The sequence below is a fragment of the Carassius gibelio genome, chromosome B23 (assembly GCF_023724105.1).
Source record: "Carassius gibelio isolate Cgi1373 ecotype wild population from Czech Republic chromosome B23, carGib1.2-hapl.c, whole genome shotgun sequence".
Classification (NCBI taxonomy): domain Eukaryota; kingdom Metazoa; phylum Chordata; class Actinopteri; order Cypriniformes; family Cyprinidae; genus Carassius; species Carassius gibelio.
This window is the reverse complement of record NC_068418.1, coordinates 10,605,736-10,630,063: the sequence shown is the minus strand read 5'-3', so window position 1 is coordinate 10,630,063 and position 24,328 is coordinate 10,605,736. Positions and strand designations below refer to the sequence as shown.

At 35.0% G+C, this 24,328-nt stretch overlaps 1 protein-coding gene across 1 annotated transcript in view; it reads left to right on the top strand.

The window, feature by feature from the left end:
- Window positions 1-6,056: 6,056 nt before the first annotated feature.
- Window positions 6,057-24,328, top strand: part of cntn3a.1 (contactin 3a, tandem duplicate 1) — an 82,557-nt gene continuing 64,285 nt past the window's right edge. The window contains exons 1-4 of the mRNA XM_052594266.1: window positions 6,057-6,398; window positions 12,884-13,023; window positions 21,000-21,132; window positions 23,797-23,972. Coding sequence (XP_052450226.1) covers window positions 12,969-13,023; window positions 21,000-21,132; window positions 23,797-23,972 — 364 coding nt within the window. The 5' untranslated portion in view covers window positions 6,057-6,398; window positions 12,884-12,968. The remainder of the gene's footprint in view (window positions 6,399-12,883; window positions 13,024-20,999; window positions 21,133-23,796; window positions 23,973-24,328) is intronic.

Sequence of the window (24,328 nt, the reverse complement as noted above, 5' to 3'; positions counted from 1 at the left end):
TCACTCTAATGAATAAGTGTTTACACAGGTGCGTAATGTAAGATGTAATAATCTTTCTATGAGCCTCCCCGGCAGAGGTTATTAATAGGGCATTCGAGAATATTAATCGAGATGAATGGATTTAAGAAGCATATTGTTGTCATATTCATGTTCCATGACAGTGGAGGCAAGTTTTGAATCTTTTGTGTTTTACAAAGAATGGAATAATTGACAGTATTGTGTTTGTTTGAAATTTCTGGTTTTGATATCTCATGACTCATAACTGGAAAGTAATGAATTTCTGTTGTTATTTGCCAACAATACTTTTACAGTTTGTACATGGTCACCATGGCACAATATAGTATGTACACTATACACACAAATACAAATTGTTTGTTTTCTTCTTTATACATTTTTCTTTGGTGTTTAACCCTCAGCAGCCAGGCACTAATATTTAGGATTTATTTATTTTATATATATAAGTTTTTAGAAACTGGTTATAAAAATCATGTTTTTGCATATATATTTGTAGGAAGAAATTGCTAAAATGCAATTTCAAGGTCACAAAATTTCACCATGACTGTCTTGAGAATCCTTCTCAGCAAGCTAAAAGGCTGAAATATTGATATATTCATGTCAGAGGAGTCATCTGACACTCTCTGAAGTTTCTGGATTCTGGAATATTCCTACACATCACTGACCCCCTGCAAAGTATTTGAAATGTATATTTATATTGGCCTGCAGAGCAGTTGCATTGACCTCTATAAAACACCGCACTAAAACGCCTCTGAGACTCTTAAACATTTCATCAGGCTTTATTGAACATAATTTGGAATATTTATGTATGATTTACTAGATGCTCTGGATAATGAATGACATGAAAACTGTTGACCACTAAGGCCCACCATTCACCATACAGTTTGCATTTATGCATTTTTATTTATTTGTTTGTATTTTTTATTAATTTTATATTCTAGTACTAAACATGGTGAGAATTGTTGTGGAAAAATAGTCACTTGGAAGTCAGCAGTGGTGTCACTAGGCAGAGACCATATTGTTTGATTTCGGCGTGCAGGGAGATTCAATTTGTAAATGAGTTCCTGCCAAACCTTCTGCAGTTCTGTGTATTTTAGCCCATCTTTAGAGAAAAGGCATATATTATTGGATTTTATTTGAACATTTGTTGACATTTTTCTTCAGCGTGTCTCTGAGGGATCAGCATTCTATCAGATTGTCCGAAACCTCTTTAAACATGTTCCTACAGGGTTTTTGGTCACAATGGCTGAGCGCCAGGTAGGCTATCCCATCCCCGTGGCCAAGGAGCATGTGGAGATTCGTTTGAAAGCTCCTGCTTCAACGGACGCTGTTTGATAACCGCCTTATTTAAAGCAGAAAACTCTGCATTTCAAAGCAGATCTGTTCAATATTTCTTCAAAAGAATCGCCGTATTAAAAGAAAGTCTGCGCAGCTCTTACTTTGAACATTCACAGATGCAAGAAATATGAAGAATTATCAATTCAAACCGGCAGCCAGGAAGAGCTGGTTTCAGTGCTGCTGGAGCATGCCAGAAAACTGCACAGGCATGTGTTCGTTTTCAGCTTTCTGACTGAGATATTTTAAATATTTAATTGTTACAATATAACTGATGGATTAGCTAAATGAATTAGCTGCTGTTTTAAAAATACATTTTTACATTCCAATGTTATTCAGAAGAATCTACAGTATCTCTCTATCTGTCTGTCTTTCTGTCTGTCTGTCTATCTGTCCTCGTCCATCATCTCTACAGCACCACAGAAAGATAGATGAGGGAGGAAATCAATGCTGTTGAACAAAGGTTTTATCAGCAGGAGTTGAGGGGTCTCTCTGAGTGAATTATTCAAAGGCAGCTACGCTCTGAAGGAGGGGTCTGCACTATGAAAGGCCATCCTTATCAGCCTGCTTCTCAAACCCCACTCCAGCCCTCTGCTACCTGGATTGAGACCTGGTGGAAAGAAGGCCAAGGTACATATCATGACAGCCTCAAAGACTGAAACAGAGGTGTAGAATAAAGATTAAACTTGTGCACACACGTCAGTGGGGAGATAAACTGAGAGGAAGAGAGAGGCAAAGCATAGCGGCTACAGTAAAACTTCTCATACTTTTGCAAAGGTGCAGTGTGATGCAACGTTAAATGTGTGTGTGCTCTTTGATTTGGATCACCAGAAGTAATTCTCATGATACTGAATGCAATTCACGACATGTTCATTAGGATAATTATTTTAAATCGAACTGAACTCATTGTCTTCCAGTGCACTCCTCGCTGCTATCTATTCCTCATTAGCTTCAGGAATCATTTCATTTCAAGAACAATACGTCTCCTAAAAGCACATTTTTAAATAATTGCATAATAATGGATGATATTGATGTCAGTGATTCATTAGTGGGAATGACCTACTGAATAAAGCTCTAGAGACATGAACACTGCTACTGTAGGGCTCATTGCAAAAATACAGTTCAACCTGAAAAGCTATTAGAAAAACAACCAAAAAAGTGCTTCTTTCAAAACTGGTTCATAACAAAGAGGCTAAATCAGACTGATGCCAGAGCTGCACATTGCCTCTTCATAATGAACTTCTTCACTACAGCCTGGTGTGGTTGCATAATAAACGCATTGGTTGAGAACTACTGGAGCTGTATTTGCTTGCATGAGCAAGTACTTGTCAGGCCATTCTACTTGGAGCTGATGGTTTCAGTCTATCTGAGATTTTGACTTTTTTTTTGTTTGTTTTTTTTTTTGGTTTGGAGATTGGCATGTTGACTGTAAAATGCACCGCAATTATTTTAAAACTGAATGGCAGAAAGTTGAAACCCTATACAGTATAGGGTGGGTGTTTGAGTCTTCATTAATGCATATACAGTATATAATATTATCAGTTTTGAATATTCCTTTTAACATACATACCTACATACTGCTAATAATGTGTCACCTCTAACTGTAAACACTTGTTTTAGCATGATGCTTCCCCCACACTGCTGTCAGCATATTATACGACATTCATAAAAATACTGATTTCAACAGCTGTCATATGATGACAAGGATCCTCAAGCCTTCTGAAACCTTTCCTACACATATTCTTTAATAAAGTACAACAAATCTGAACTAGTTATATAGAACTACTGTAAATGCAGATAGTTAAATAAACTTTGGAATAAAGAAAGCTACTGGTTCCTTTGACAATCATGTTTGACAAAATAAAAAAGAATTGTTGTCACATTGTGGCCAGATTTTGTTGGAATGACATAGAAAACGACGTTGTCACCCTTTCAAAAAAGAAAATAGAAAAATCCTTCAGCTGCATTGCTCAACCTTGCAGAAGACATTCAGTGTAATGAATGCATTAAAGTGGTGTAAGATTAGGTCCGTTGCTGTAAAGTGCTTCAACCTTGTGCTGAGTTCTGACATGATCTGTATAGACTATATAAATCTGTTGTGTCATTCTCATTGAAGTTCTTTAATTTAATTTTATATATGATTTTGAAGAGGTATTTTGGTCTTGGAACTGCTGTTTCAACTGACTGATTGAGAAAGATTGCTTAAATGCTGCTTCGAGCTTTCAGACTTTTGCAATGCATAATGCAAATCTATAACATCTTACATAAACATAAATAATTCTAGTGATGCTACATGATTTACAAACCATGAGCTACATTTCCCCTTTTCAAAGACACAGCTCCGAGGTTCATGAGTCATTATCAGGCCCACGTGGAATCAGCACAAAAGGATTTTCAGAACAGTTCAAACCAAATTCAAACAGTTCTAAACATTTCTTGCCATTTGTTTGTTTAATAACTGCTTTGACAAAACTTTTAATTGCTGTACTAATAAATGTGTAAAACTCAGTTTCACACAATTTAACTTTTGAATTAATTCTACAGAATTTTACAACAATTAGCACAAATTAATCATTATTAAAACTCTTATTAGTGATTGTCAAACAGTGGTTTTTGAATTTGGAAAAATTTATTATAATAAAAATAAAAAATTAGGTAACACTTTATAATAACTGCACATTATTAATCATTAATTAAGCATTAGTAAAGAGATAATTCATAATTTATAAAGCATTAATAGATGGTAATAAGCAGTTTATAAATACAGATATAAATGCTTTATTCTTGATTTAAAAGCATATCTATAATGTGTTTAATAATTGTATTTTCATACTTTATTCATGATCAATTTATCATTTCTCAATGAAGTATAGCATTATTTACAAACCAGTTATTCAGGAGTTGACAGTGATTCATAAGATCACAAGAAATGTAGTAAATTCAGGTAGTTATAAAGCATTTAGTAGTGGTCAGTTAACTATTTATGTGAGCTCATCTAAAGTGAGGACTAGTTATGCCTTGTAAAGCATTTATAAAGGATATTTAAAGGCTCAGTTATCTTCTAAACAAAAAACAGAAACAAACACAACACAGTGATACAGAACATATAAATATTAACAGCCTTTAAATCTCATTTGTAAAAGCTTTACAAGGCATAAATAGTCCTCACTTTAGATGAGCTCACAAAAATAGTTAACTAACAACTACATATGTTTTATAACTACCTGAATTAACCCTGAATTACAGTAGAAATACATGTTAATAAACCATTTATTAACACTATAAGTAACTATTACTATGTCTGAATAAAAAGATGTATTAATGCACATTTAAATAATTTATTAATCATTTATTTACAATTTCTAAGTGATCTTATGAACCACTGACAACTCCTTAATAACTGGTGTGTAAATAATGCTATACTTAATTTAGAAATGATAAATTGATCATTAATAAAGTATGAAAAAAACAATTATTAAACACATTATAGATATGCTTTTAAATCAGGTATAAAGCATTTATATCTGTATTTATAAACTGCTTGTAAATGTTTATTAATGCTTTATAAATGATTAATTAACTGTTTCCTAATGCTTAACTAATGTTTAATAGCATGCAGTTATTATAAAGTGTTACCAAAAATTATAATAAAGACCTATAACAATTGTTCATCTCAACAGAGAAATCTTGAAATGTTTTATGTAGCTAACTTTAACAAAATGTGACATTTCACTTCTCTGCAATGAAACACTGATTAAGCAGGCCTAAATGAGAATGGAAAGGCGTAAAGTCTAGGAACAGCTGCTAAAAGGCTGATACAGCCTCTGATTTTGATTTCTGATGGCATGTTGAATATCAATGTATTCCTGAAATTGAAGTGAGTGTGCATTCAGAATGCAGAACTGTTTTTTGAAGTGAAGAAAGCAGATTTAAAATGGAATGAAATTCAAAGAACTATATATAATGTCCGTAAGTAGCCCCCCCCCCCTCAACACACACACACACACACACAGCTGAGTGATTCTCATAATCCAGCATAGCCTTGAATAAGAATATCTACAAGTATGCATGTTACATGAGTCATTGGTTTATGAACAGAAGCAAGCATAAATATATATATATTATACAGCTAAATAAACTGGCCCTTGCTTAGTTATTCAGCATATCAGGAAATAAATAGGCATAATTAATAATATCATTATTTAAGTCTTATTGCATAACCCTGAGAAAAAAAAAAGATAAAAAAAAAACCCACCTCATTTCAATTTCATGTGGGCCAATTCAATTCACATTTACACTCATGAATAGAAAAGGAGCCATTTCTTCAGTTGTGGGTTTTGTGCCAACGAAGGGATATTTTATTTTCTCATTAATTCATGGGATACTTTAAAATGAATAGGTTTTCTAAATGTATTTCCTTTTAGAGGAGAATAATACTGCTTAGTTTAATAGGCACTTCTTCCAACTTTTACCCAATATGAAATGCGCGTATCAGCACAGGTCTCACACTGAGGAAATTTTAAACCTGATATCATGCGTTTAATCCATTATTGATGAATCTTCTAACTCTTTTTACGACTCAGAAAGTCTTTTTATATCCCTCCCACTCTCTTTCCACGGGAAGCGGTGTTTTCTTTCATCAGTGCTGATGTGACAGCAGATCAAGTGATGTGAAGTTTGTGTTGCGTCACAGCGGGGATGTGAGCGCGAGCGGCTCCACACACGTTGACGCGTGGCGCAGTGTAGCCTGGATCCGCGCGTTCACCTTGGTCTGTGAGGCTGAACTGAGGATACTCCATGCGTAACGCGTTTACTTTGCTTCTCGTTTGCAACAACAGTGATCCAGCCAGATGTCACCAGCGCGTCTTAGCGTTTCTTAAGGAGTATCTTGGATTTCCGGGGGCAGAAAATAACGGAAAAGATTCCTCTGTGGCAGTCGCACTTGTAAAGAGCGCTCGTCTCGTCTCTGGTATTGTGGAATGGCTGGAGAGATGCTGCTGTTACACTGGCAGACGCGAAGAGGCTGAAAACTGTGGGAAGTCAAACAGGTAAACGAGTTTGAGACAGAACAACACGAAGAGTTTGGGGCTATTTAAAAAGAAGAAGAATAGATACATGACGCTTTATATTTAGGTGATATTTATTCTGCAGTCTGTTGTTATATGGGCTGTGAGAAATAAGAGTTATACGATTTTGGCAGATCGTTCACAGAAGCAGATTTTAAAACAGATTTTGTTTTTAGTTTTGTGGTTATGTTAGTGAATGTTATTTTTTTTTTTATGTTAGTGAACCCATTCTCCTAATTGGGTCCAATCTTAAAATAAAGGTTGCAATTAGAACAGAAGAGTTTTACAGGCTGATACAGTTATACAGTAGGAAAATAATTACAAGCTCTCCAAAGTAGATTTTATTCTCTGTTCTTTAGGAAACCATCAAACCTCTAAAGAACCAAATTACCAATTCAAGAACCTTTGACGAACCTTTATTTTTTGCTATTGCAAACGCATAATTCAGATTAAAAATGATGGTCTCCATTCCACTTAATTTCATTAATATTGCATACTTAGTCCACCTTCTGAGATTCTCTATTCTTAGATAGCTACTCTACTCTCCATTTTTTTGCAACCATTTTTGGACAGTGAACCTCAGCAACATTAACATCTGTCCAGTACTAGGTCTTGAACTGGTTGGAATCTGTTCCAGTCTGCCTAACCACTAAAAATATTTGTGGAATATAATTAAAAATGTATCTTGTCTGCCAAATTACTATTCCACTTGTGTTTATGATGCCACTAGAGACTTGGGTTGAGAGGAACCCTCCTTTTAATGATGTGAATTAAATAACTTTGCACCCATTTTTGAAGCAGTATTTGATTGATTTAATGATTAAATGATGTGTTTTTTTTTTTGTTTTTTTTTTTTTCGTTTGAATTGGCTACTTGACAAACTGACTTCCTCTTGGACCAACCTCATGCTGCATTTTAATTAGAGGTTTTTGAAATAAGATTTCACATGAAGAGTATCTCATATGAAAGTTGTTTTTCTTGACAATAGGCTTGATATAAGTCTTTCACAATGCCTCATCCAGTCTGTGTACCTCTCTCCCATAGTTATTCTGAAGATTAAAGAAGCAGTGGAAATTAAACCCAACCTTGCAATCAAATAAAACAATGCATCTGATTTCTTTTTTATTATCATCATTTCTCATTATATGGTTTTATGTGTTAAACCTGTATTTTGATTTGAGTAATCACAGTCTTCACATAATTAGAATCTCTAATAAAAGTATTTCTTTTTTTCTTTTTTTTTTTCATGTTTGGTGTTATTTTCTCAAAACTTGATATACAGTGTTAGGCAGTGTCTGTTTAAATTCAGGCACTGTTTTGTAGAAAGAATAAATTCAAATGAGCAATCATTCATACATAGCAATAATTTGCACTAGAGGTGAGGCAGTTTTTGCTGCACTCTGCTGGCTTGTCAGAGAATAAAAAACACTGGATGATTTCTCAAAGCATCATTAGGGAAGCCAGATTGTTTGCACACACCTCTATGTTGATGCAAGACAAGGGAGGAAGGCTTGTCTTCTGTGACATATAACATTTTCCCTTTCTCCCAGCATTGCTTGTTGAGTCACATAGAGCTGAGGTTTTTGCAGCAGGTCGAGGTTGAGGTGTGAGATGTACTGTAGCTGCTGGATGAGTGCATCAAATCTATGCAACACTAATTTCTCAGCAAAATATTACAGTTTTTGTCAGAAACTGCATGAATTGTTTCAGTCTGCGTGCACTCAGAGAGAGAGAATAATGGAAAATTCGGGGTCCTGTGCCACAGATGCTGTCGAAAATCATTTCAGTTTATTCCTATGTTGGTAAAAACAAGCAAGAAATTGTGCTGATGCATATAAACTTACAATGGCAGTCTTCGGGCCAAGTTTGCAAGTTTCCCATAGACGTCCATTATACGAGAGACAGCTGTATAATAATAAGTGTGAATGCAAACCAGCAGATTCTCTGTGGTGCTTCATTCAAAATTCAGTCATATCCAGCTAGATGAATCTTGTAACTGTGGTTTCTTGGCTCTTTTGGATGCTGAACATTAATTTTTCATTCGCACCCTCTAGATTAGAGTTCAGTTTGAGTGCACAATACCAGCTGGAGGATTTTTACACGCTCCTCGGCCGTGTTGTCAACCGCTACTCTCAAATGTTCATGTCAGCGGAGGTTTTAACAACACCGCAGTTCATTTTGCACTCTATAGAGACCGGTTTCCTATAGGTGAAAACATGTTTGGGTTTACAGAGAAACTCAAAGATGGTGTTTGTGGATCAAGTGAAGTCAAGGGAACCAGATAAAAGATCTAGAGTGTTACTTTCTACCCACGATCGTGCCAGATCTGGGAAGAGTGGGTGTCTGTCTCATTTATGTTTAAAAAGTAGCGAGCACACATACTGTACATTTCGTGTGAATCCTATGAACAGCAGAGTGGAGATTCTATTAATACAGACTTCATTGAAAAATTGATGGATTTCTAGACAGAGGTACCACCAAGGTCAAGCTCATGTCGGCACTTCCTTTAAAGCCAGACACTGCATGCTTTCCGGAGTCTTGCTCTTAGACGTGTTTTTGTGGTGTATGAATGGGACTTCTGTGGCATATTCTTGCTCTCTTTTGTCCGATTGCAGTGCAAATGTGAATGTCTGCAAATATTCCAGACAGATCCCATTTCTAAATCATAAAACATGCCATATTTTGGCTTTTATTATGGCATCACGCAGAGTTATGGCATCAAGCAGAATTTAAAAGACAGAAATTCTCTGTGGGCTCATTTTCAGCTCAGATTGTTGGCTGTGAGCGCTCGGTCTGCAGCATTACAACTAGACATATATTGCATGTCATGTTCATAGCTTTGAAATTCATCCACAAGCCATAGAGGAATAGCAATGCTAATGGCTAATTCTCCCAAGGAGTTTTTGACATCTTTGGATGTGGCAGATGAAGGATTACATTTTTTTTTTTCATGTTCTGCCAAAAGACTTCACTTGGATGGGTAAAGATGTTTGATTATCATGACAATTGTTGGCTAGATACTAGTTTTAATCTGTCCTTCGTTTCAGTCCCTGCTAATAGGTCTGCAATTGGTGTGCATTCAAGCATCTGATTTTTGTATGGGCAATAAATTCAGATTTGTTGTGCTGCGTAAAGCACCTGCTTATTGGATGACCATTGTGAGGTGAAGCCCCATTGAACATGGTCAATTTCAGCCCTTACCAATTGCACTTGGAAGTGCTTTCGGAAGATAAATGGTAATGTTACCATAAGGTACCAAAGCTAGTCAAAAATATATTTTTAGAAACTATGCCACGGATAACACAACCTATTAAAATATATCATAAAATTAGAGAGCTTGCAAAACAGTGTTCAAATGATTAACAGAACATACCCGAACTATTTTCATGGAGGCAGAGTCCTGTCATGTGATGCTTACGGCTTATCCAATTTATTTAAAGGGATAGTTGGCCCAAGGTACACATCTTTTTATGCCATTCTCTGCCATACAATGAATAAAAAACAGCTTCATAAAATTGCTGTTGAACTACTGATGCAACACTATTGATGCAACAATGTCTTTACTGTCTATGTGGGGCTTAAATGTGGTAGTTAGGTTTCTGGCCATGGAGGAGCTCTCGGGTTTCATCAAAATATCCGGGGGTACATGAGGGTAATTAATTACAAAATGTAAATTTTTGCGTGAACTATTTATTTAATATACCATATAATATCCAGTGATTTTTCCTTGCAATGTTCATGTGTTGCTTTGTTTACTTTAAAAGTCAGGAAAATTTGTATAAGTGAGCTATAAAAGTCACATAAACTATGACTTTTTCTTTTTTTACTCTGTAGTTGTCACGTTCCAGACCATATGCATTTTTTACAGACTCTTTCTGAAAATTACATTGTTGCACCAATAGATTGTGACAAATGACTTTGTCAAGTGTCTTTATGAGTGAGTCTTTGAATTATCCACTTAAACAATTCATTTAAAACATTATGACTGTTTTCAAAATTGTCACATACACCCTAGTAACAGTTTTACAGTTACATTGGTCTAACCTGCTTTTAACAACACTTTTAATGCTACACCCTCATCGTCACCCTCACTATTCCCATATTCCATTCCTCTACTAAAAAATAGTTCACTCAATGAGTAAATGGAAACTGTGAGGTAACTGTGAGTTGTAAGTGCTGCAGATGCCATATTCTGGCATGATGTAACTGTAATTAATGAGTTGCCATGATACTATGTGCATGTATTCTCCAGTTGCTTGCTGTTGAGTGTACATACACGCGTTATTGAGGTGCTTTGTAGGATTAAATGAGTTGACTATAGATAATGTTGACTACAGTATCGGACACCACTGCTAATGGCTATGCCATCAAAATGTGCACTATATAAGGGTACAGGGTGTGATTAATTCAAGAACGGAAAAAGTATGAGGGAATCATTGAATCACTCACTCAAACATTTTTTTTTAATAGATGCCCATTCTTTAAAGAAGTAAACATTGTTTGCAGCAGATTGATTTAGCGTTGACTTAATTTGGAAATATTTATGTTGGCAGAGCAAAGAACACGATTTAACTAACGATACTGTCTCTAAAATGTGTTTACCTTTTATTAATTTACACATTAACTGTTCACTGAACTGATGAATGCCATCAATATCTCTATTAGAATTGTTCACTTTATCTCTCAGAGTATCTGTATTCATGGCCATATTAACATTCAAAGTTCATTCTGCTTTTGGAACTATTTTGTTGGCAGAACAAAATGAAACAAAACAGCCGGTAATAATATAATAAATACTTGATATAGAGTGCTGCAGGAATGACGTACTGTATTTCGTGGCCAATAATAATAATAATAGCATTTCAGCATCTTTGCTTCCATCATCCTGAAGTCAATGTTTTTTATACTGCATATACTTTTTTTTATTTTATTTTATTTATTTATTTATTTTTTTTTTATGGGCTTTTGGTTAAATGGTTAAATGCCTGAAATAAGATTTGTAGTTAACACATAGTCAAGATATTTCACATCCTACACGAAAAATAGCTAAATTGGACTACAGAGGTTGTCAAAAACATTAAACATGCTTTCAGTGAACAGGTAAACCTATCTAACTTGTGTTAATTTGATTATTAAGATTATCATGATAAACAAAATGTTTAAAAATCTAACTTTTGGTGGTCACAGAGCTTATTGTCTGCAGTAACCCTAAAGAAAAAATTATATATATATATATATATATATATATACAATTTTTTTTTTTTTTTTGTCAAGGGGAACTGGTATGAACTTTGAGTTTGGCCTACAAAAATACTGTACATCATCACTGCATCACTCTATTAACTTCTTGTTTGCAGAGCTGTTCAATATCACTCTTGCAATTTTGCTGTTGTACTGACAGAATCTGATTTATAAACTTCATTTTAGTTTCATCTTCAAAGAATATACTTTACAGCGAGCGCTTGAGTAATCTTGTGTTAGACCAGACATGTGAGAGCTAGTTGCCTGAAGTCTCCCCTCCAGATGATATAGCTGTGGAGGCCAGAGAATGGCATAAGAAGATTTGTACCTTGGGCCAAGTTCTTAACCTTCCTAAAATCTTTTGTGTGTTGGGAGAAAGGGTTTATTTAAGTAAAGGCTCTAATTATAGCCTTAAGTATTACAAGTCAAGTAAATATACTCATACATTTTTTATGATCAAAGATTGAAAAGAAATTTACAGTACCTGCAGTAAGGTATTTCTAAGGCACTGCTTAGACTTCTCAAGGTCTGTTTGACGGGTATTAATCTAAACTCTAAAACTTTTCTCTTTTTTTACACGTTCACATTACTGGAATAGTATGCACAAAAATAGAATTTGTGGGAGATACTTACTCAGTTTTGTATGGTTTGTTTCTGCATCGAAACAAAATAAATTTAGCATTACATCTCTTGCTCACCAATGAATCCACTGCAGTGAATGGGTGCCATCAGACTGAGAGTCCAGACAGCTGATAAAAATATGCACAGATCAAGAAAAAACAAGTCTAAAACAAACATATGTCTGTGAATTTTGATATGAGAACAAGGGATGGGCCTTTTCACAACAAGAAGCATTATTTTGGATGATGGACTCATATTCTAGCAGTTAATGCACCTTACAGTTACACATTACAGTTAAAACACCTTAATGATAAATTTGTTTCTTATAAACATGCAACTTTTGCCTGCACAAGCTGTTAATTGTTGCAATAGTGTGGATTATTGTGATGTTTTCATTAGCTGTTAGGACTATTATTCTAACGGCACCCATTCACTGCAGAGGATCAATTACTTAGCAATTGATGTGATGCTATATTTCTCCAAATTTGATTTCGTAAAGACACAAATTAATTTACATGACACACAGCTAGAAAATGTTGCGGAACATGACTGCTTTAGTCTTGCTAACTCTTTCTAACTCTTCTCATCTTGTCTTTTGATTTCAGGGCACAGCGGATCAAGTCTGGACAAAGACGGCATTCTGTTTACTCTCAATTGAATGTGAGCTCTCGCTGACCTCCAATATTTAAAATGGGGTTGTCATGGAAACTGCTGGTGCTGCAATTATTCATGGGATGCCTTTCAGGTAGGCATCCTAATAACCTCCTCTATAGACTTTCCTGTCTGTTTCTATGGAATACATTTGTCCTTGTCATTTACTATTAAGGGCAGACCTCCCATTCAGGGATGACTTCTATCTCTGGAACCAATTAAAGGTTTCACTTTGTTTGTGAATGCTAAAGCCACCCAACTCTTCCAAATGGGCACAGCAATGAGGTTGAGCAAAGACACAAATAAAGTGTGATAGTCAGGCCATGGGATGGTGTTTTATATAAAAAAAAATGTATATTACATAAATATAAAGTGGTCAAGATTACATGGTTAGTAATTGAAAGTGGTGTTGTTTTCTTTGTAGTGCAGGTCATTGTGTTTTAACAGGAAAAAAGACTGGAGAATTGGTGCTTTGCATTTATGGGAGCGGTGAAAGGTGCAAATATGTTCTCATTGGCAAATAATTGTATTTCTATCTGGAATTATGGGTTTTGATGCTTAGGCTTTTGTAAATTTGTAAAACATTTGACATATCTTCGTTGTCACTGAACTAAATGTGTCCTATACTCTGAGCATTATACCATGGCGGCAGACTTGATTTAAAGACCACCTTGCTTTGTGTCAAAGTTGGAGAAAGGTTGTGATAATATGCAATTTAACCAGCCCTCTGAGAGACATGAAAAGGTTAATGTGCAAATGAATCTACAAGCCATTATTTTATTGGAGAACACAATTTATGTTCTCATTTAGCCAAGTGGAAGCACAAAAGCCCCTTTATTGATCTCTTTTTGATGAAGCAGTTACATTGTCTTTCAGTCACTGAGGGTCAGAATTCATTTTAACTCTTTGCTTTAAAAAGGGCTGTTTGCTCTTTTATATGATCTTCACTTCTGCTGTGTGTGATTTCCGATTTTTGCACTCTTTTTGTGTTATGTTGTAGAATTATTCAGGAAAAAGGTTCAGCTCAATGAAAACATTGTAGCCAGGCGTGTACACCCAAAAGCAGGGCATGTTGTTACACTTTTATATTTGGTTAAGATGTCATAATGGGAACCTGTGTTATTGGCTTTTTTTGCTAAATGAAAAATGTTCAGTTATGCACAAAACTATTTATTAAAATGTTAATAAAACAAGGAAATTGTTATTAATACTGTATATTGCATATAAAACACAAATAACATCTAGCAGTATAAATTGACTTGCGTTTTATAGTTGACTTGTGACTGTGACTGTGGTTTTATTGTGCTTACACAACAGCTGAGGCATAAATATTAGAACACTGGAGCTTTGAACTAGGTTTGAAAAACATACCCCATGCTAGAGAAAACATGCATTTATGTAATTGGATGTTTGATTGAAAACCCTTTTGTTACTGAGCTTCAGCTGTGACAACCAGCCTCAGTTTTTCTTATTTTAACAATAAGTAGTTTATACTAGGGATGTGCATCGCCATAACTGAGGCTGATGCAACACATATCTCAATGCATAGACAACGATAAAATGCATTAAAGAACATATGAAGCATCTACCGATGTGATGCAATACGATTCACCCCTATGATGATCTAGTGAAATCTGATTTCATTTTTGATTCAACACAATGTGATTCAATGCAATATGATGCAATGAAAAAAAAAATGATGCTATGCATTTCAGTATGGTACAGAAAAATTGGCTTTTTTTTTTTTTTGGTACAGACAGACAGCAAATCATAAATTAATTTAAGTGCCTTCTGACTTCTAATGCCTCTGTCTCCGTAGTGCTGTGATACATCATATTCATGTAGCAATGGTGGTGACGAGAGAATGCGCTTGAGAAACAGTGTAGAGAGGGGAAATAAATCGACGTATAAAATATTGGTAAAAAATTATTGTTCACATTCCAAATAATAATAACGCATCTACTATAAATATATATAAATAAATATTTTTTTACCATTGCAAATACAGTATGTTAGAAACAATGCATCGCTATACTTGTAACCGATGCACACTTTTTTAAATCGATGCATCACATCATTAACTTTTATGCCGATGCACCGATGCGAATCGGTGAATCGTACCATCCCTTGTATATACTGTGGAGTGAGAGAATATACAAGTATTTAAAGTATGCTCTACTGAGTATTGAATACTGATTTTCTTTGCATTAAATGTGTCAGTTTTTTATTATTATGTCTATTCAGTGAGACTTCTACCAGTGGTGTTCATGGTTACAAAATAACCGTTAATGTTTTATAAATGATACTGCTAAATCTTACAGCACTGTGAAATGGTAATGATATTCATCACTAATTACATTAACAGCAAACCCACTAGAAATTATTACTGGATACCTGTGTGATTTAATTGATACACTCTTGAAATTCAAAAAATTACATCTAGATGTGAAAATAGACATGCTAAATGGCCGCTAACTGCATTCATTTGCTTTGTCTCTTCAAAACTTGACTAAAAACCTGTGAGCAATTACACCAGTTAAAGAGTTTGCATTCATTTCTATCTTTTGAGCATATGGCGTCAGGTAATTGTAACTGATGTAGAACATAATGTACATAAGGATATAATTGTGCTTGATTAAATGTGCTTTGATTGAGGAGTAGAGGCACAAAACGCAAACAGCACAATCAGAGAAAAGCCCCTAACATATCCTTAGTCCTGATTAATTCTTTTTAAATGCAAAACATACGGTTAGTTTCTCTCCAGCTGCCAAGCTGAATTAGATGCTGTATGATTTTTACCATTTTGGTAAGCTTATTCCCTCTTATTCATTTTCATATTGAAGAGGAAGACACTGGTAACATTGGACCATAAGATAAACGTACACTGTAACATTCGTTTATAACGTATACTTATAAAAAAAATAAAAAAAGTACTTCGAAAAAAATATACAGAATTAATGTTTCAGACACTTAAATGCAAGTTAGTTCAGTTCAATTAAAAATTTGAAAATTATATTAAATGCAATCATACAAAATTAGAGTGCTTTCCCTTACGTAGGTTTTGGGAATAAATGCATTCATTTATGAAATCTCAAAACTATTTCTATTATCTTTGAAACATTAGTGTAATGCTGAATGTACTGACCAACATTTATGGTAAACTAAAATATACTTTAAATCTTTTCTGTCTAAACTTGTATGTCATGCATTTACATTTATATTTGTACAGTAACAATACATTTGTAATGTTAAAGTTAAAATGATTAACTTTAAATGTAATGTCAAATAGCTCACTGCAGTTTATGAATTGTTATATTTAGTATGCTAGTCAATACATCGAAATAAGTGTAATTCTTTAAAGAACATCAAAAGAATATTAAAACAGATTAAAAATTTACATTACAATTAAACTTAATTTTGCATTATTACAAAGCACGCTTTTTAAAAGTAAACTTAAAGGGGGGGGTTAAATGCTATTTCATGCATACTGAGTTTTTTACACTGTTAAAGAGTTGGATTCCCATGCTAAACATGGACAAAGTTTCAAAAATTAAGTTGTACGTTTGAAGGAGTATTTCTGTTCCAAAAATACTCCTTCCGGTTTGTCACAAGTTTCGGAAGTTTTTTTCGAGTATGGCTCTGTGTGACGTTAGATGGAGCGGAATTTCCTTATATGGGTCCTAAGGGCACTTCTCCCGGAAGACCGAGAGCGAAATGTCACAAAAGAAGTGTGTTTTTGGTTGCCAGGGCAAGACAACCCTGCACAGATTACCAAAAAAAAAACAGCATTAAGGGACCAGTGGATGGAGTTTATTTTTACAGAGCATCGACAGAGTTGTGCAAGTGTTTGTGTTTGTTCCCTGCATTTTGAAGATGCTTGTTTTACAAACAAGGCCCAGTTTGACGCTGGATTTGCACATCGTTTATTTCTTAAGGATGATGCAATCCCAACGAAAAAGGGTCACGATCGTGTGTTGGAACCGCAGGCGGTGAGTAATACTGCTTCAAATATCTCTGTGTTGTTAACTTAGCTATCAGCGCGTAAGCACATCAAGTAAACAACATGCGATGTTGTCATCAAACTGCACTTTCCACATGTACAGCTTAAAAAAAAAACAAAAAAAAAACAAAAGACGACATAAAGTTGAACTTAGTCATTTTCCAAAACCGCTAAGCAAATAAATACAGTTTCAGTACATACCACACAGAGACGCCTTTGCTGATGCTGCTCTTGTTAAATTTCAGCCTCTGGATCTGATTCTGGATCATAGATATACGCTGAATCTGACTGTTAGCCATGGTTTGTTTTGGATGATGTTTTTTTCCTCACGGTAATGTCACAGCTTCCAAACGCTCTCAACGCAAAAGCCTACTGGTGCTCGTGATTCTTTAGCTCCGCCCACACGTCACGCCTCCAGCCACTCGTGTTTTTCCGGGAAAAATCGGTACAGACTATCTTTCTCTTATGAATATAATAAAACTAAAGACTTTTTGGAGTTATGAAGGATGCAGTACTACTCTATAGGTACTCAAGATTAACAGGATATTGAGTGAAAACGAGCATTTCACCCCCCCCCCCCCCCTTTAATAAAGTATCCTTCAGGAACTCTAAACACACTTAACAGGCCTTTTGTTTAATTCATATATTATCTATGTACATAAAAAAAAATACTTTAAGATTTGAAGAACACTACAACTGCACACAGTCAGTACAGTGAAGCACACTTTTTTTTTAACATGGGTTTGTCTTTAAACAATACATTAAATGACAGAATGTATACACTGTTTGTCTTTCAGGGACAAGACAAAGACCAAATTCTTAAATACACTTTTAAATACACATAAATAGACAGCATAATTGATCCATTGCAGTTTATCAGCAACTGAATATGCCACGCTAAACTCCTTAAATTCACGGCTCTCAGATCTTCAGGGCTCATTGTGTGTGTGTGTGTGTATTTGTTTGTGTGGGTAAGTGCAGGTGTGTATTTTAACTTACCAAGATTGGCTTTTTCATTTGATGAATAAAACCCTTGAATCAGAAACAAATGGATTGGAGGGCACACCAACGTCTAAACCCCTTCCCTCCCTCCCTCGCCCTGTGCGCTCTGTCTGTGGCTGGATATTCATGCTGAGGTAAGCTGGCCGAATTCATCGGCTTGTCAGATGGTATTGAATTTGAGATTAGTTTTTATTTGGGCCTCCAAATTGCTCCTTGGCTTTTCCCTCCAGCTCCGGTGCTGCTCTGGGGGGCTTCGCTGCCATATAAATTCTCCCCTCAGGTTGAGAGAAAGAGAGGGAGACCTGCTTTCTCCAACTTCCTTCATAATGACCTCCCTTTCCACCAAGGTGGGCTTTTGTGTTGTAAACCTCTTGTTAGTATTATGTGCTGAACAGGGATAGATAATTTCTCAGCCAGCGACTGTGTGTCTCTTTGGACAGCTGTGGTCTGTTGTCAGAAATCACAGCACCAGTAAAGCCCTCAGCAGAATCCTCACAAGATATCGTCAAACCCGCAGGCGACGACGCGGTTTCAGATTACTCCCCATCAATATTTTAATAACGTCTTGTAATATTTGCAGCATTACCAAAGCTTGTAATTACATGGTGTTTTTGAAATAGACAGTTCTGTCCTCTGGTCCTCTGGCAAAAATATGAACTTTAATTGTGGCATTAATTCCTTGCATGATAGAAATTCACTCTCGGGCTGCATTTCTCCGGTTTGCATCAGCTCAGAGCTCAACCTGAAGTTTTGAAATCTTTCTCGCCCCTGTCTTTATTTACATACACGTCATGTCTTTTTGTACCAAATTTTGGGTACAGATATCTCATTTAACCGTTCTGTGGACAATTGCTCATGTTGACTTTGAACAGCTTGCTCGGATACAGACAGATTTTTTAGTGCAGTGTCAATACTGACGCCCCCATTTGACGTGTTCCAGAGCCTCGATTATGAGAGTGCTCTTTGTTTAGCGTGGCATGGGTGAGTCTCTTGATAATTAATGTGTGTTTTAGACTTTGAAAAAATCTCATCAGACTGATTTTCATGTCCATATGCATCATAAGATTGCATAAGAAGTTTTTGGCAGATACACGTGGAACACGATATATATATATATATATATATATATAGTAATCCCATCTTCAGTGTAAAAAGTAGTGTGGAGGTGGGAAGTTACGGCGTCATGAAATGACTTAATTATGCACAATCGATTTAATGTGATCTTTTAATGTTTTAATTATATATATATATATATATATATATATATATATATATATATATATATATATCATCACTGATCAATGAAAAAAAGCTTGTGCTAACTGTTGAGTGAGTGGCGTTCCAGGGGATGATGCAGACAATGGAAAGCACTGTGGTAGCTAATGGGAAATCCGAGTCAATATTATGGTTGTGAAGTATTACTTAATCATTTGCTCTCACTCACGTCTTTTCACCTTCTCATGTTTCCTGTGGCATTTAAGAGTTAAAGCCCTTGTTGACAGTGAGATTGAAATTAGCCCTGGTGCAGCGTATTCCCCGTTCAATAGATTTCAAACACCTCCGCTGAGAGCTCTTCTGTGCTCTATTATCACCCAGAATCACAATGAACCCCACCTCTCCTGCACTAGTGAGATGCTAATTGAACACTAGGTAGACCAATTATGAGTTTATGGAATGAAAAAAAAAAACTATTAGTTACGAATTTTCAGATGAATTAATTCAGTTTGCACCACTCTCGAACTTGATATCTGCACAAGGTTAATAAACAACCAGCAGTGTGTGCTTAACATGAACTAATTTCTCAAGGGGATGGTTTCCTCTTTAAAAGAGTCCTTTAAATGTACAGTAATTGCTACCTTTACACTGCAAAAGTGAATATTTGACAAAAAGGATTATTCTTAATTATTGCTCTTGCTGTAATGATTAATACATAAAATGTATTAATATATTATTGATAAAATTATTATAAAAAATATTTATTAATGTTTTAATTAAATACATACAGTAAAATACAAAAAGGTGTTTGGGGAAACATCATGTCATATTCTGGCTATACAGACAAAAGCTCAGGACTGTTTATACATTAGTTTATTGCTGTTTACACACTAGAAAATCAAAACCACACTGGTTGTTTTAATAGCATGAAAAACCAAATTAACTAATTTCTTTGCATAACATGTTTGAAAGGTCATGAAAGTCAAACGGCAGATACAGAAAGACATGCAGAGTAGTTTTATCTGAATACCCCAAAATTCTGCTCATCACAGTTTTTTAAAACAAAACACAAACCATGCAGATGTTTTTTGGTGTTTTGGACATATTGCAGTAACATTTGGCTCTATGCTGTGTTAATCGGCACACAATGAGTTTTAGATTATGCAAATTGCATTCACTCTCGCATAAAAACTCTCTGTCCTGCTCATTGTTGGGCAGATGCCTCATTTTGCTGAAGGCCATTTGTGCTTAATAAGACAGGATAAGTGGTTTGCACTAACTATCAACATGTAATTACGGAGAATAATAAACCACGCAATTTTTAAGCTTTTAAGTGTTTAGACGATACACACAATTAAACTACTTTCCTGCAAGTTGGTGTCTTTGGTATGAGGTAATCACATTAGCAAGCTTAGTGGGTCACCATGTGTTTCTTGAAAATTTAATAAGCTCTTGTTTTTCTCTGACTAGATTTATAATTTGCAAACATAGCATAACATAGTAGCAGTACACAGTAAGCTAGCCTATGTAAAGAAATTCACTTTCTCAGAACAATATCTAAGCTCAAACGTTTAGTATTTTAACATATGTGTGCTCTTTTGGGGTTTGTGATATTAGCATCTGGAATGTGTAGCGTAGCTAAAATCCTGCCAACAATAATCTCAAGTGTTTTTAAGGATACTTTGGTTGCGCCAAATTTACGCTACCCACTTGAGAGCTATTGAATGACAGGTAGGCTTTCATCCAGTGAACAGATGGATACCTTTCACAACAGCTTTGCTCTAATAAGAGTGCTAAGCTAAACTTAGCACTGACTAACAGTGTATTTCTGTTCTTTTCCTCCTCACCTTTAGAAGGCAGCGGTCCTCTGAGGCCAGTATTCACCAAACAGCCGGGAAGTATTGTATTCCCTCTCCATCTTAATGAGCCTAGCCGGGAGGTCACCTTCAGCTGTGAAGCCCAGGGACATCCGCCCCCGTCCTACAGGTGAGATCCCAGTGTACTGTGGGTTTTGGTATCAAAAAGCCAATACAAGCTTTATTTAATCATTTTTGTCAGTGGCAAAGACAAACAGACAATCCATATCACCTGATTAACCTGTTCAATCTAAGCTCGAGTTCAAGTTTAAGGACCTTGGAAGTTTTCTTGAGCTTTCAGCACATGTTGGGTATTTCTAAAATGAAGGGAGCTCTTTTTCAAGCCGCCAAGGACACATTAATTTATCAAAGAGTGAATCTCTCCATTGCTGCTATTACTGAGAGTCATTTATATTGTCATTCCAGTCCTTGATTTGACTCATCTTGAGTCAAAACCAAACTGAACTAGTCTTATAGTTATTTATTTATTTTTGTGGGAGACCCATGCCAAATCTAATTGGATTTAATATCTCTTTGAAAAGCTGTTGCACTCTTTCTTTGACTCCCTCTTGTGCTTGTGCTTGATTTCTGATCTCTCTGAATTTAACTGAATTTCATTTTATTTTAACTGCAGTATATATATGTATCAAAAAACATTTTGGATGTTAAACATGGAGTCAGAGTCTCCTCAGTGACTACAAATGTAACCTGTATATTTTGTTTCTTTTCAAATGTTTGGGGCAGTAAGAAACATTTAATGTTGTAAAAGACTTATATTGCAAATTGTTCTTTGGAATTTATATTCTTCATAGACTTCTAAAAAAAAAGAAAAAACAAATAACCATTTCCTGTTTTGAACACTGATAATGAGAAGAAATATCTTGAGCAACAAATAAGTATATTAAAATGATTTCTGAAAGATCATGTGACACTGAAGACTGGAGTTATTGTAAATGCTAGTAATATTAAACAGTATTAGATTACTGTTTTTTGCGGTATTGTCAATCAAATAAATGCAGCCTTGAGACTTCTTTATAGCATTAAAAAATGTACTGTCTTACTAAGCCCAAACTTTTCAACCTTTGTGTATATAAAAATAAAGCAAAACTTAAATTATTTTCCGAACTCCTCACAAGCATTTCTTCAAGTTTAAACATTTTTATCGTAACAGAAAAATATTTAAAATTAATATTTTTCTCCACTAGTTCAAATTTCTGACATCTGTCTAAAATGATTAATAAAGAAAAAGTTAAAAAGCTAGACACTTTCAAAAAGTCTGCCCTTGAATTTTATAATTCTTTTCAGCTGATAAATTTGTAAAACTGAATATTTTTGTATTTCAGCATTTGAATGGAAGAGTAAAGAGTGGAATGTTTCTAACTACACTGTTTGCCCTCCTCAAGAGACTGAAAAACATAATGAATTCAGAATAATATACTGTATGTCTACAGCATATAGTCCCTGAAAGAATTCCCTTCCAGTGAACCAGTTTATTTTTTTATTTTGTAGAGTGTCATTGAATTTGAGTGACAGGCAGAGCAAACAGTGGGCTGTTCATGCAAATATATCTCTCCCAAGTCCCCTGCATTAACTTGTGCAGCAAGGTAAAGATTTCTATCAATATTGAAAGGTCGTAGACGTGGCATTTAGTGTGTGGGAGAGAAACGTGTCTTCATGATATCTTCAGTTTTTTGTGCATTGTATTGATTTCCATTGTGCATATAATCAGACAGGTAATTGATGTGAATCATGTCTTTGTCCACATTAAAACCAGATGGCCACTATAGTGCCCTTCTCTGTTTTTGTCCAGTCTGTCAATTAAAATGGTCCTTATTTGCTGTGGGATTCACACAGCAGACTCATTTATTCTCATTTGTATGCCACATTGACAGATAGGACTTCTTTTTTTTTTTTTTTTTCAGTGATTATGATTTAATAATGAGGTGAGGCAGTGATTACGTTACCTGACTGTATTGATTAACTGTGTGATGACGTAAAGATGAGGCTTTTGTAGCTTATGGAGCTCATGGGCGTCTCTGGGGTTTTGTGGTTTCTGATGTCTTGGGGTGACTGGTCCGGGCCATTGATCTGTTGTAAAAGTCCTGTCTTTCTACGAAACAGCCTTTGCTGTTGCTAGTGTTGTTGTCTTTTAGCACTGTATGTCTATTCTCAGCATGTTGGTATTATTTTAAAAAGATCAAAATGATTTGTATTTTATTTAGTATTTTGTTCATGTTTGAATAATGTTCATTTTGAAAAGTATAATAAAAAAGAAAAAAAGAAAAAAGAAAATTGGCAAGACAATTATAAAATCACACAATATTTTAGTAATGGAGTTGCAAAACTTGCAAACATCTTTATTGTATAACAACAGAAATATAAAACATCTCATATATTTAATTGAACATGAGGTAGTGTGTTATTTTAGCATTGTTTATATTCGCACTATTATAATATATATTAATAATTGTAATACATTTTTATTTTTATATTTTCAGTTTTCATTTTTTGTTCAAGTTTTGGTTATTTTGTTAGTTTTATACTTCAACCTCAACTTAGTTATTTTATTTCAGTTTAATATATATATATATATATTTTTTTTTTTTATTAGTAGTTTTCTTTTAGTTTAAAAGTTCAGGTCTCATTTTGTATTCTATAAGTGAAAAGTCCAATATACAGTATATTACAAATAACAAACAAATCTCACTATGTTTTACTTTGAATGAAGAGACAAATATTTTCTAGTACTCCAAACTCTCCATTCCCTCTGCTAACTTCCCTCTGTGTCTCATAGGTGGAAAATGAACGACAGCTTCATTTACCCTCAACCTGGCTCTCGATACAGCATCTCAGGAGGAAACCTTCAAATCAGCCAGCTCAATAAGGAAGAGGATGCTGGTGTTTACCAATGTCTGGCCTCCAACTCTTTCGGGACCATTCTGAGCAGAGAAGCTAGTCTTCACATCGCTTGTGAGTCTAAATAATTTCTCCTCTGAAAAACTCAAGCACTTGAAAGTATAAGGGTCTGTAGACTCATACTTGAGACCGGAGATGCTTGGTTAGTCTTTTCCACATCATTTATTGTGGATTTAATGGATTTTCATTATACCTCTGTGAACTTGTATTTTAAAGTGGGTACAGCAGAAAATGCATGGACTCTGAATGTAGTTGAAGTTAATATTGGGAATAGCACTGCAGAGGGCAGATGATCCATATCGCATAAAAACGACTCATTAATGATAACTCAAATTAACCATAAACTTGGGGTTTGTATTTCGAGAATTATAAAGCATTTGCTCTGCATTTGCACTTATGTTAAAAGACCA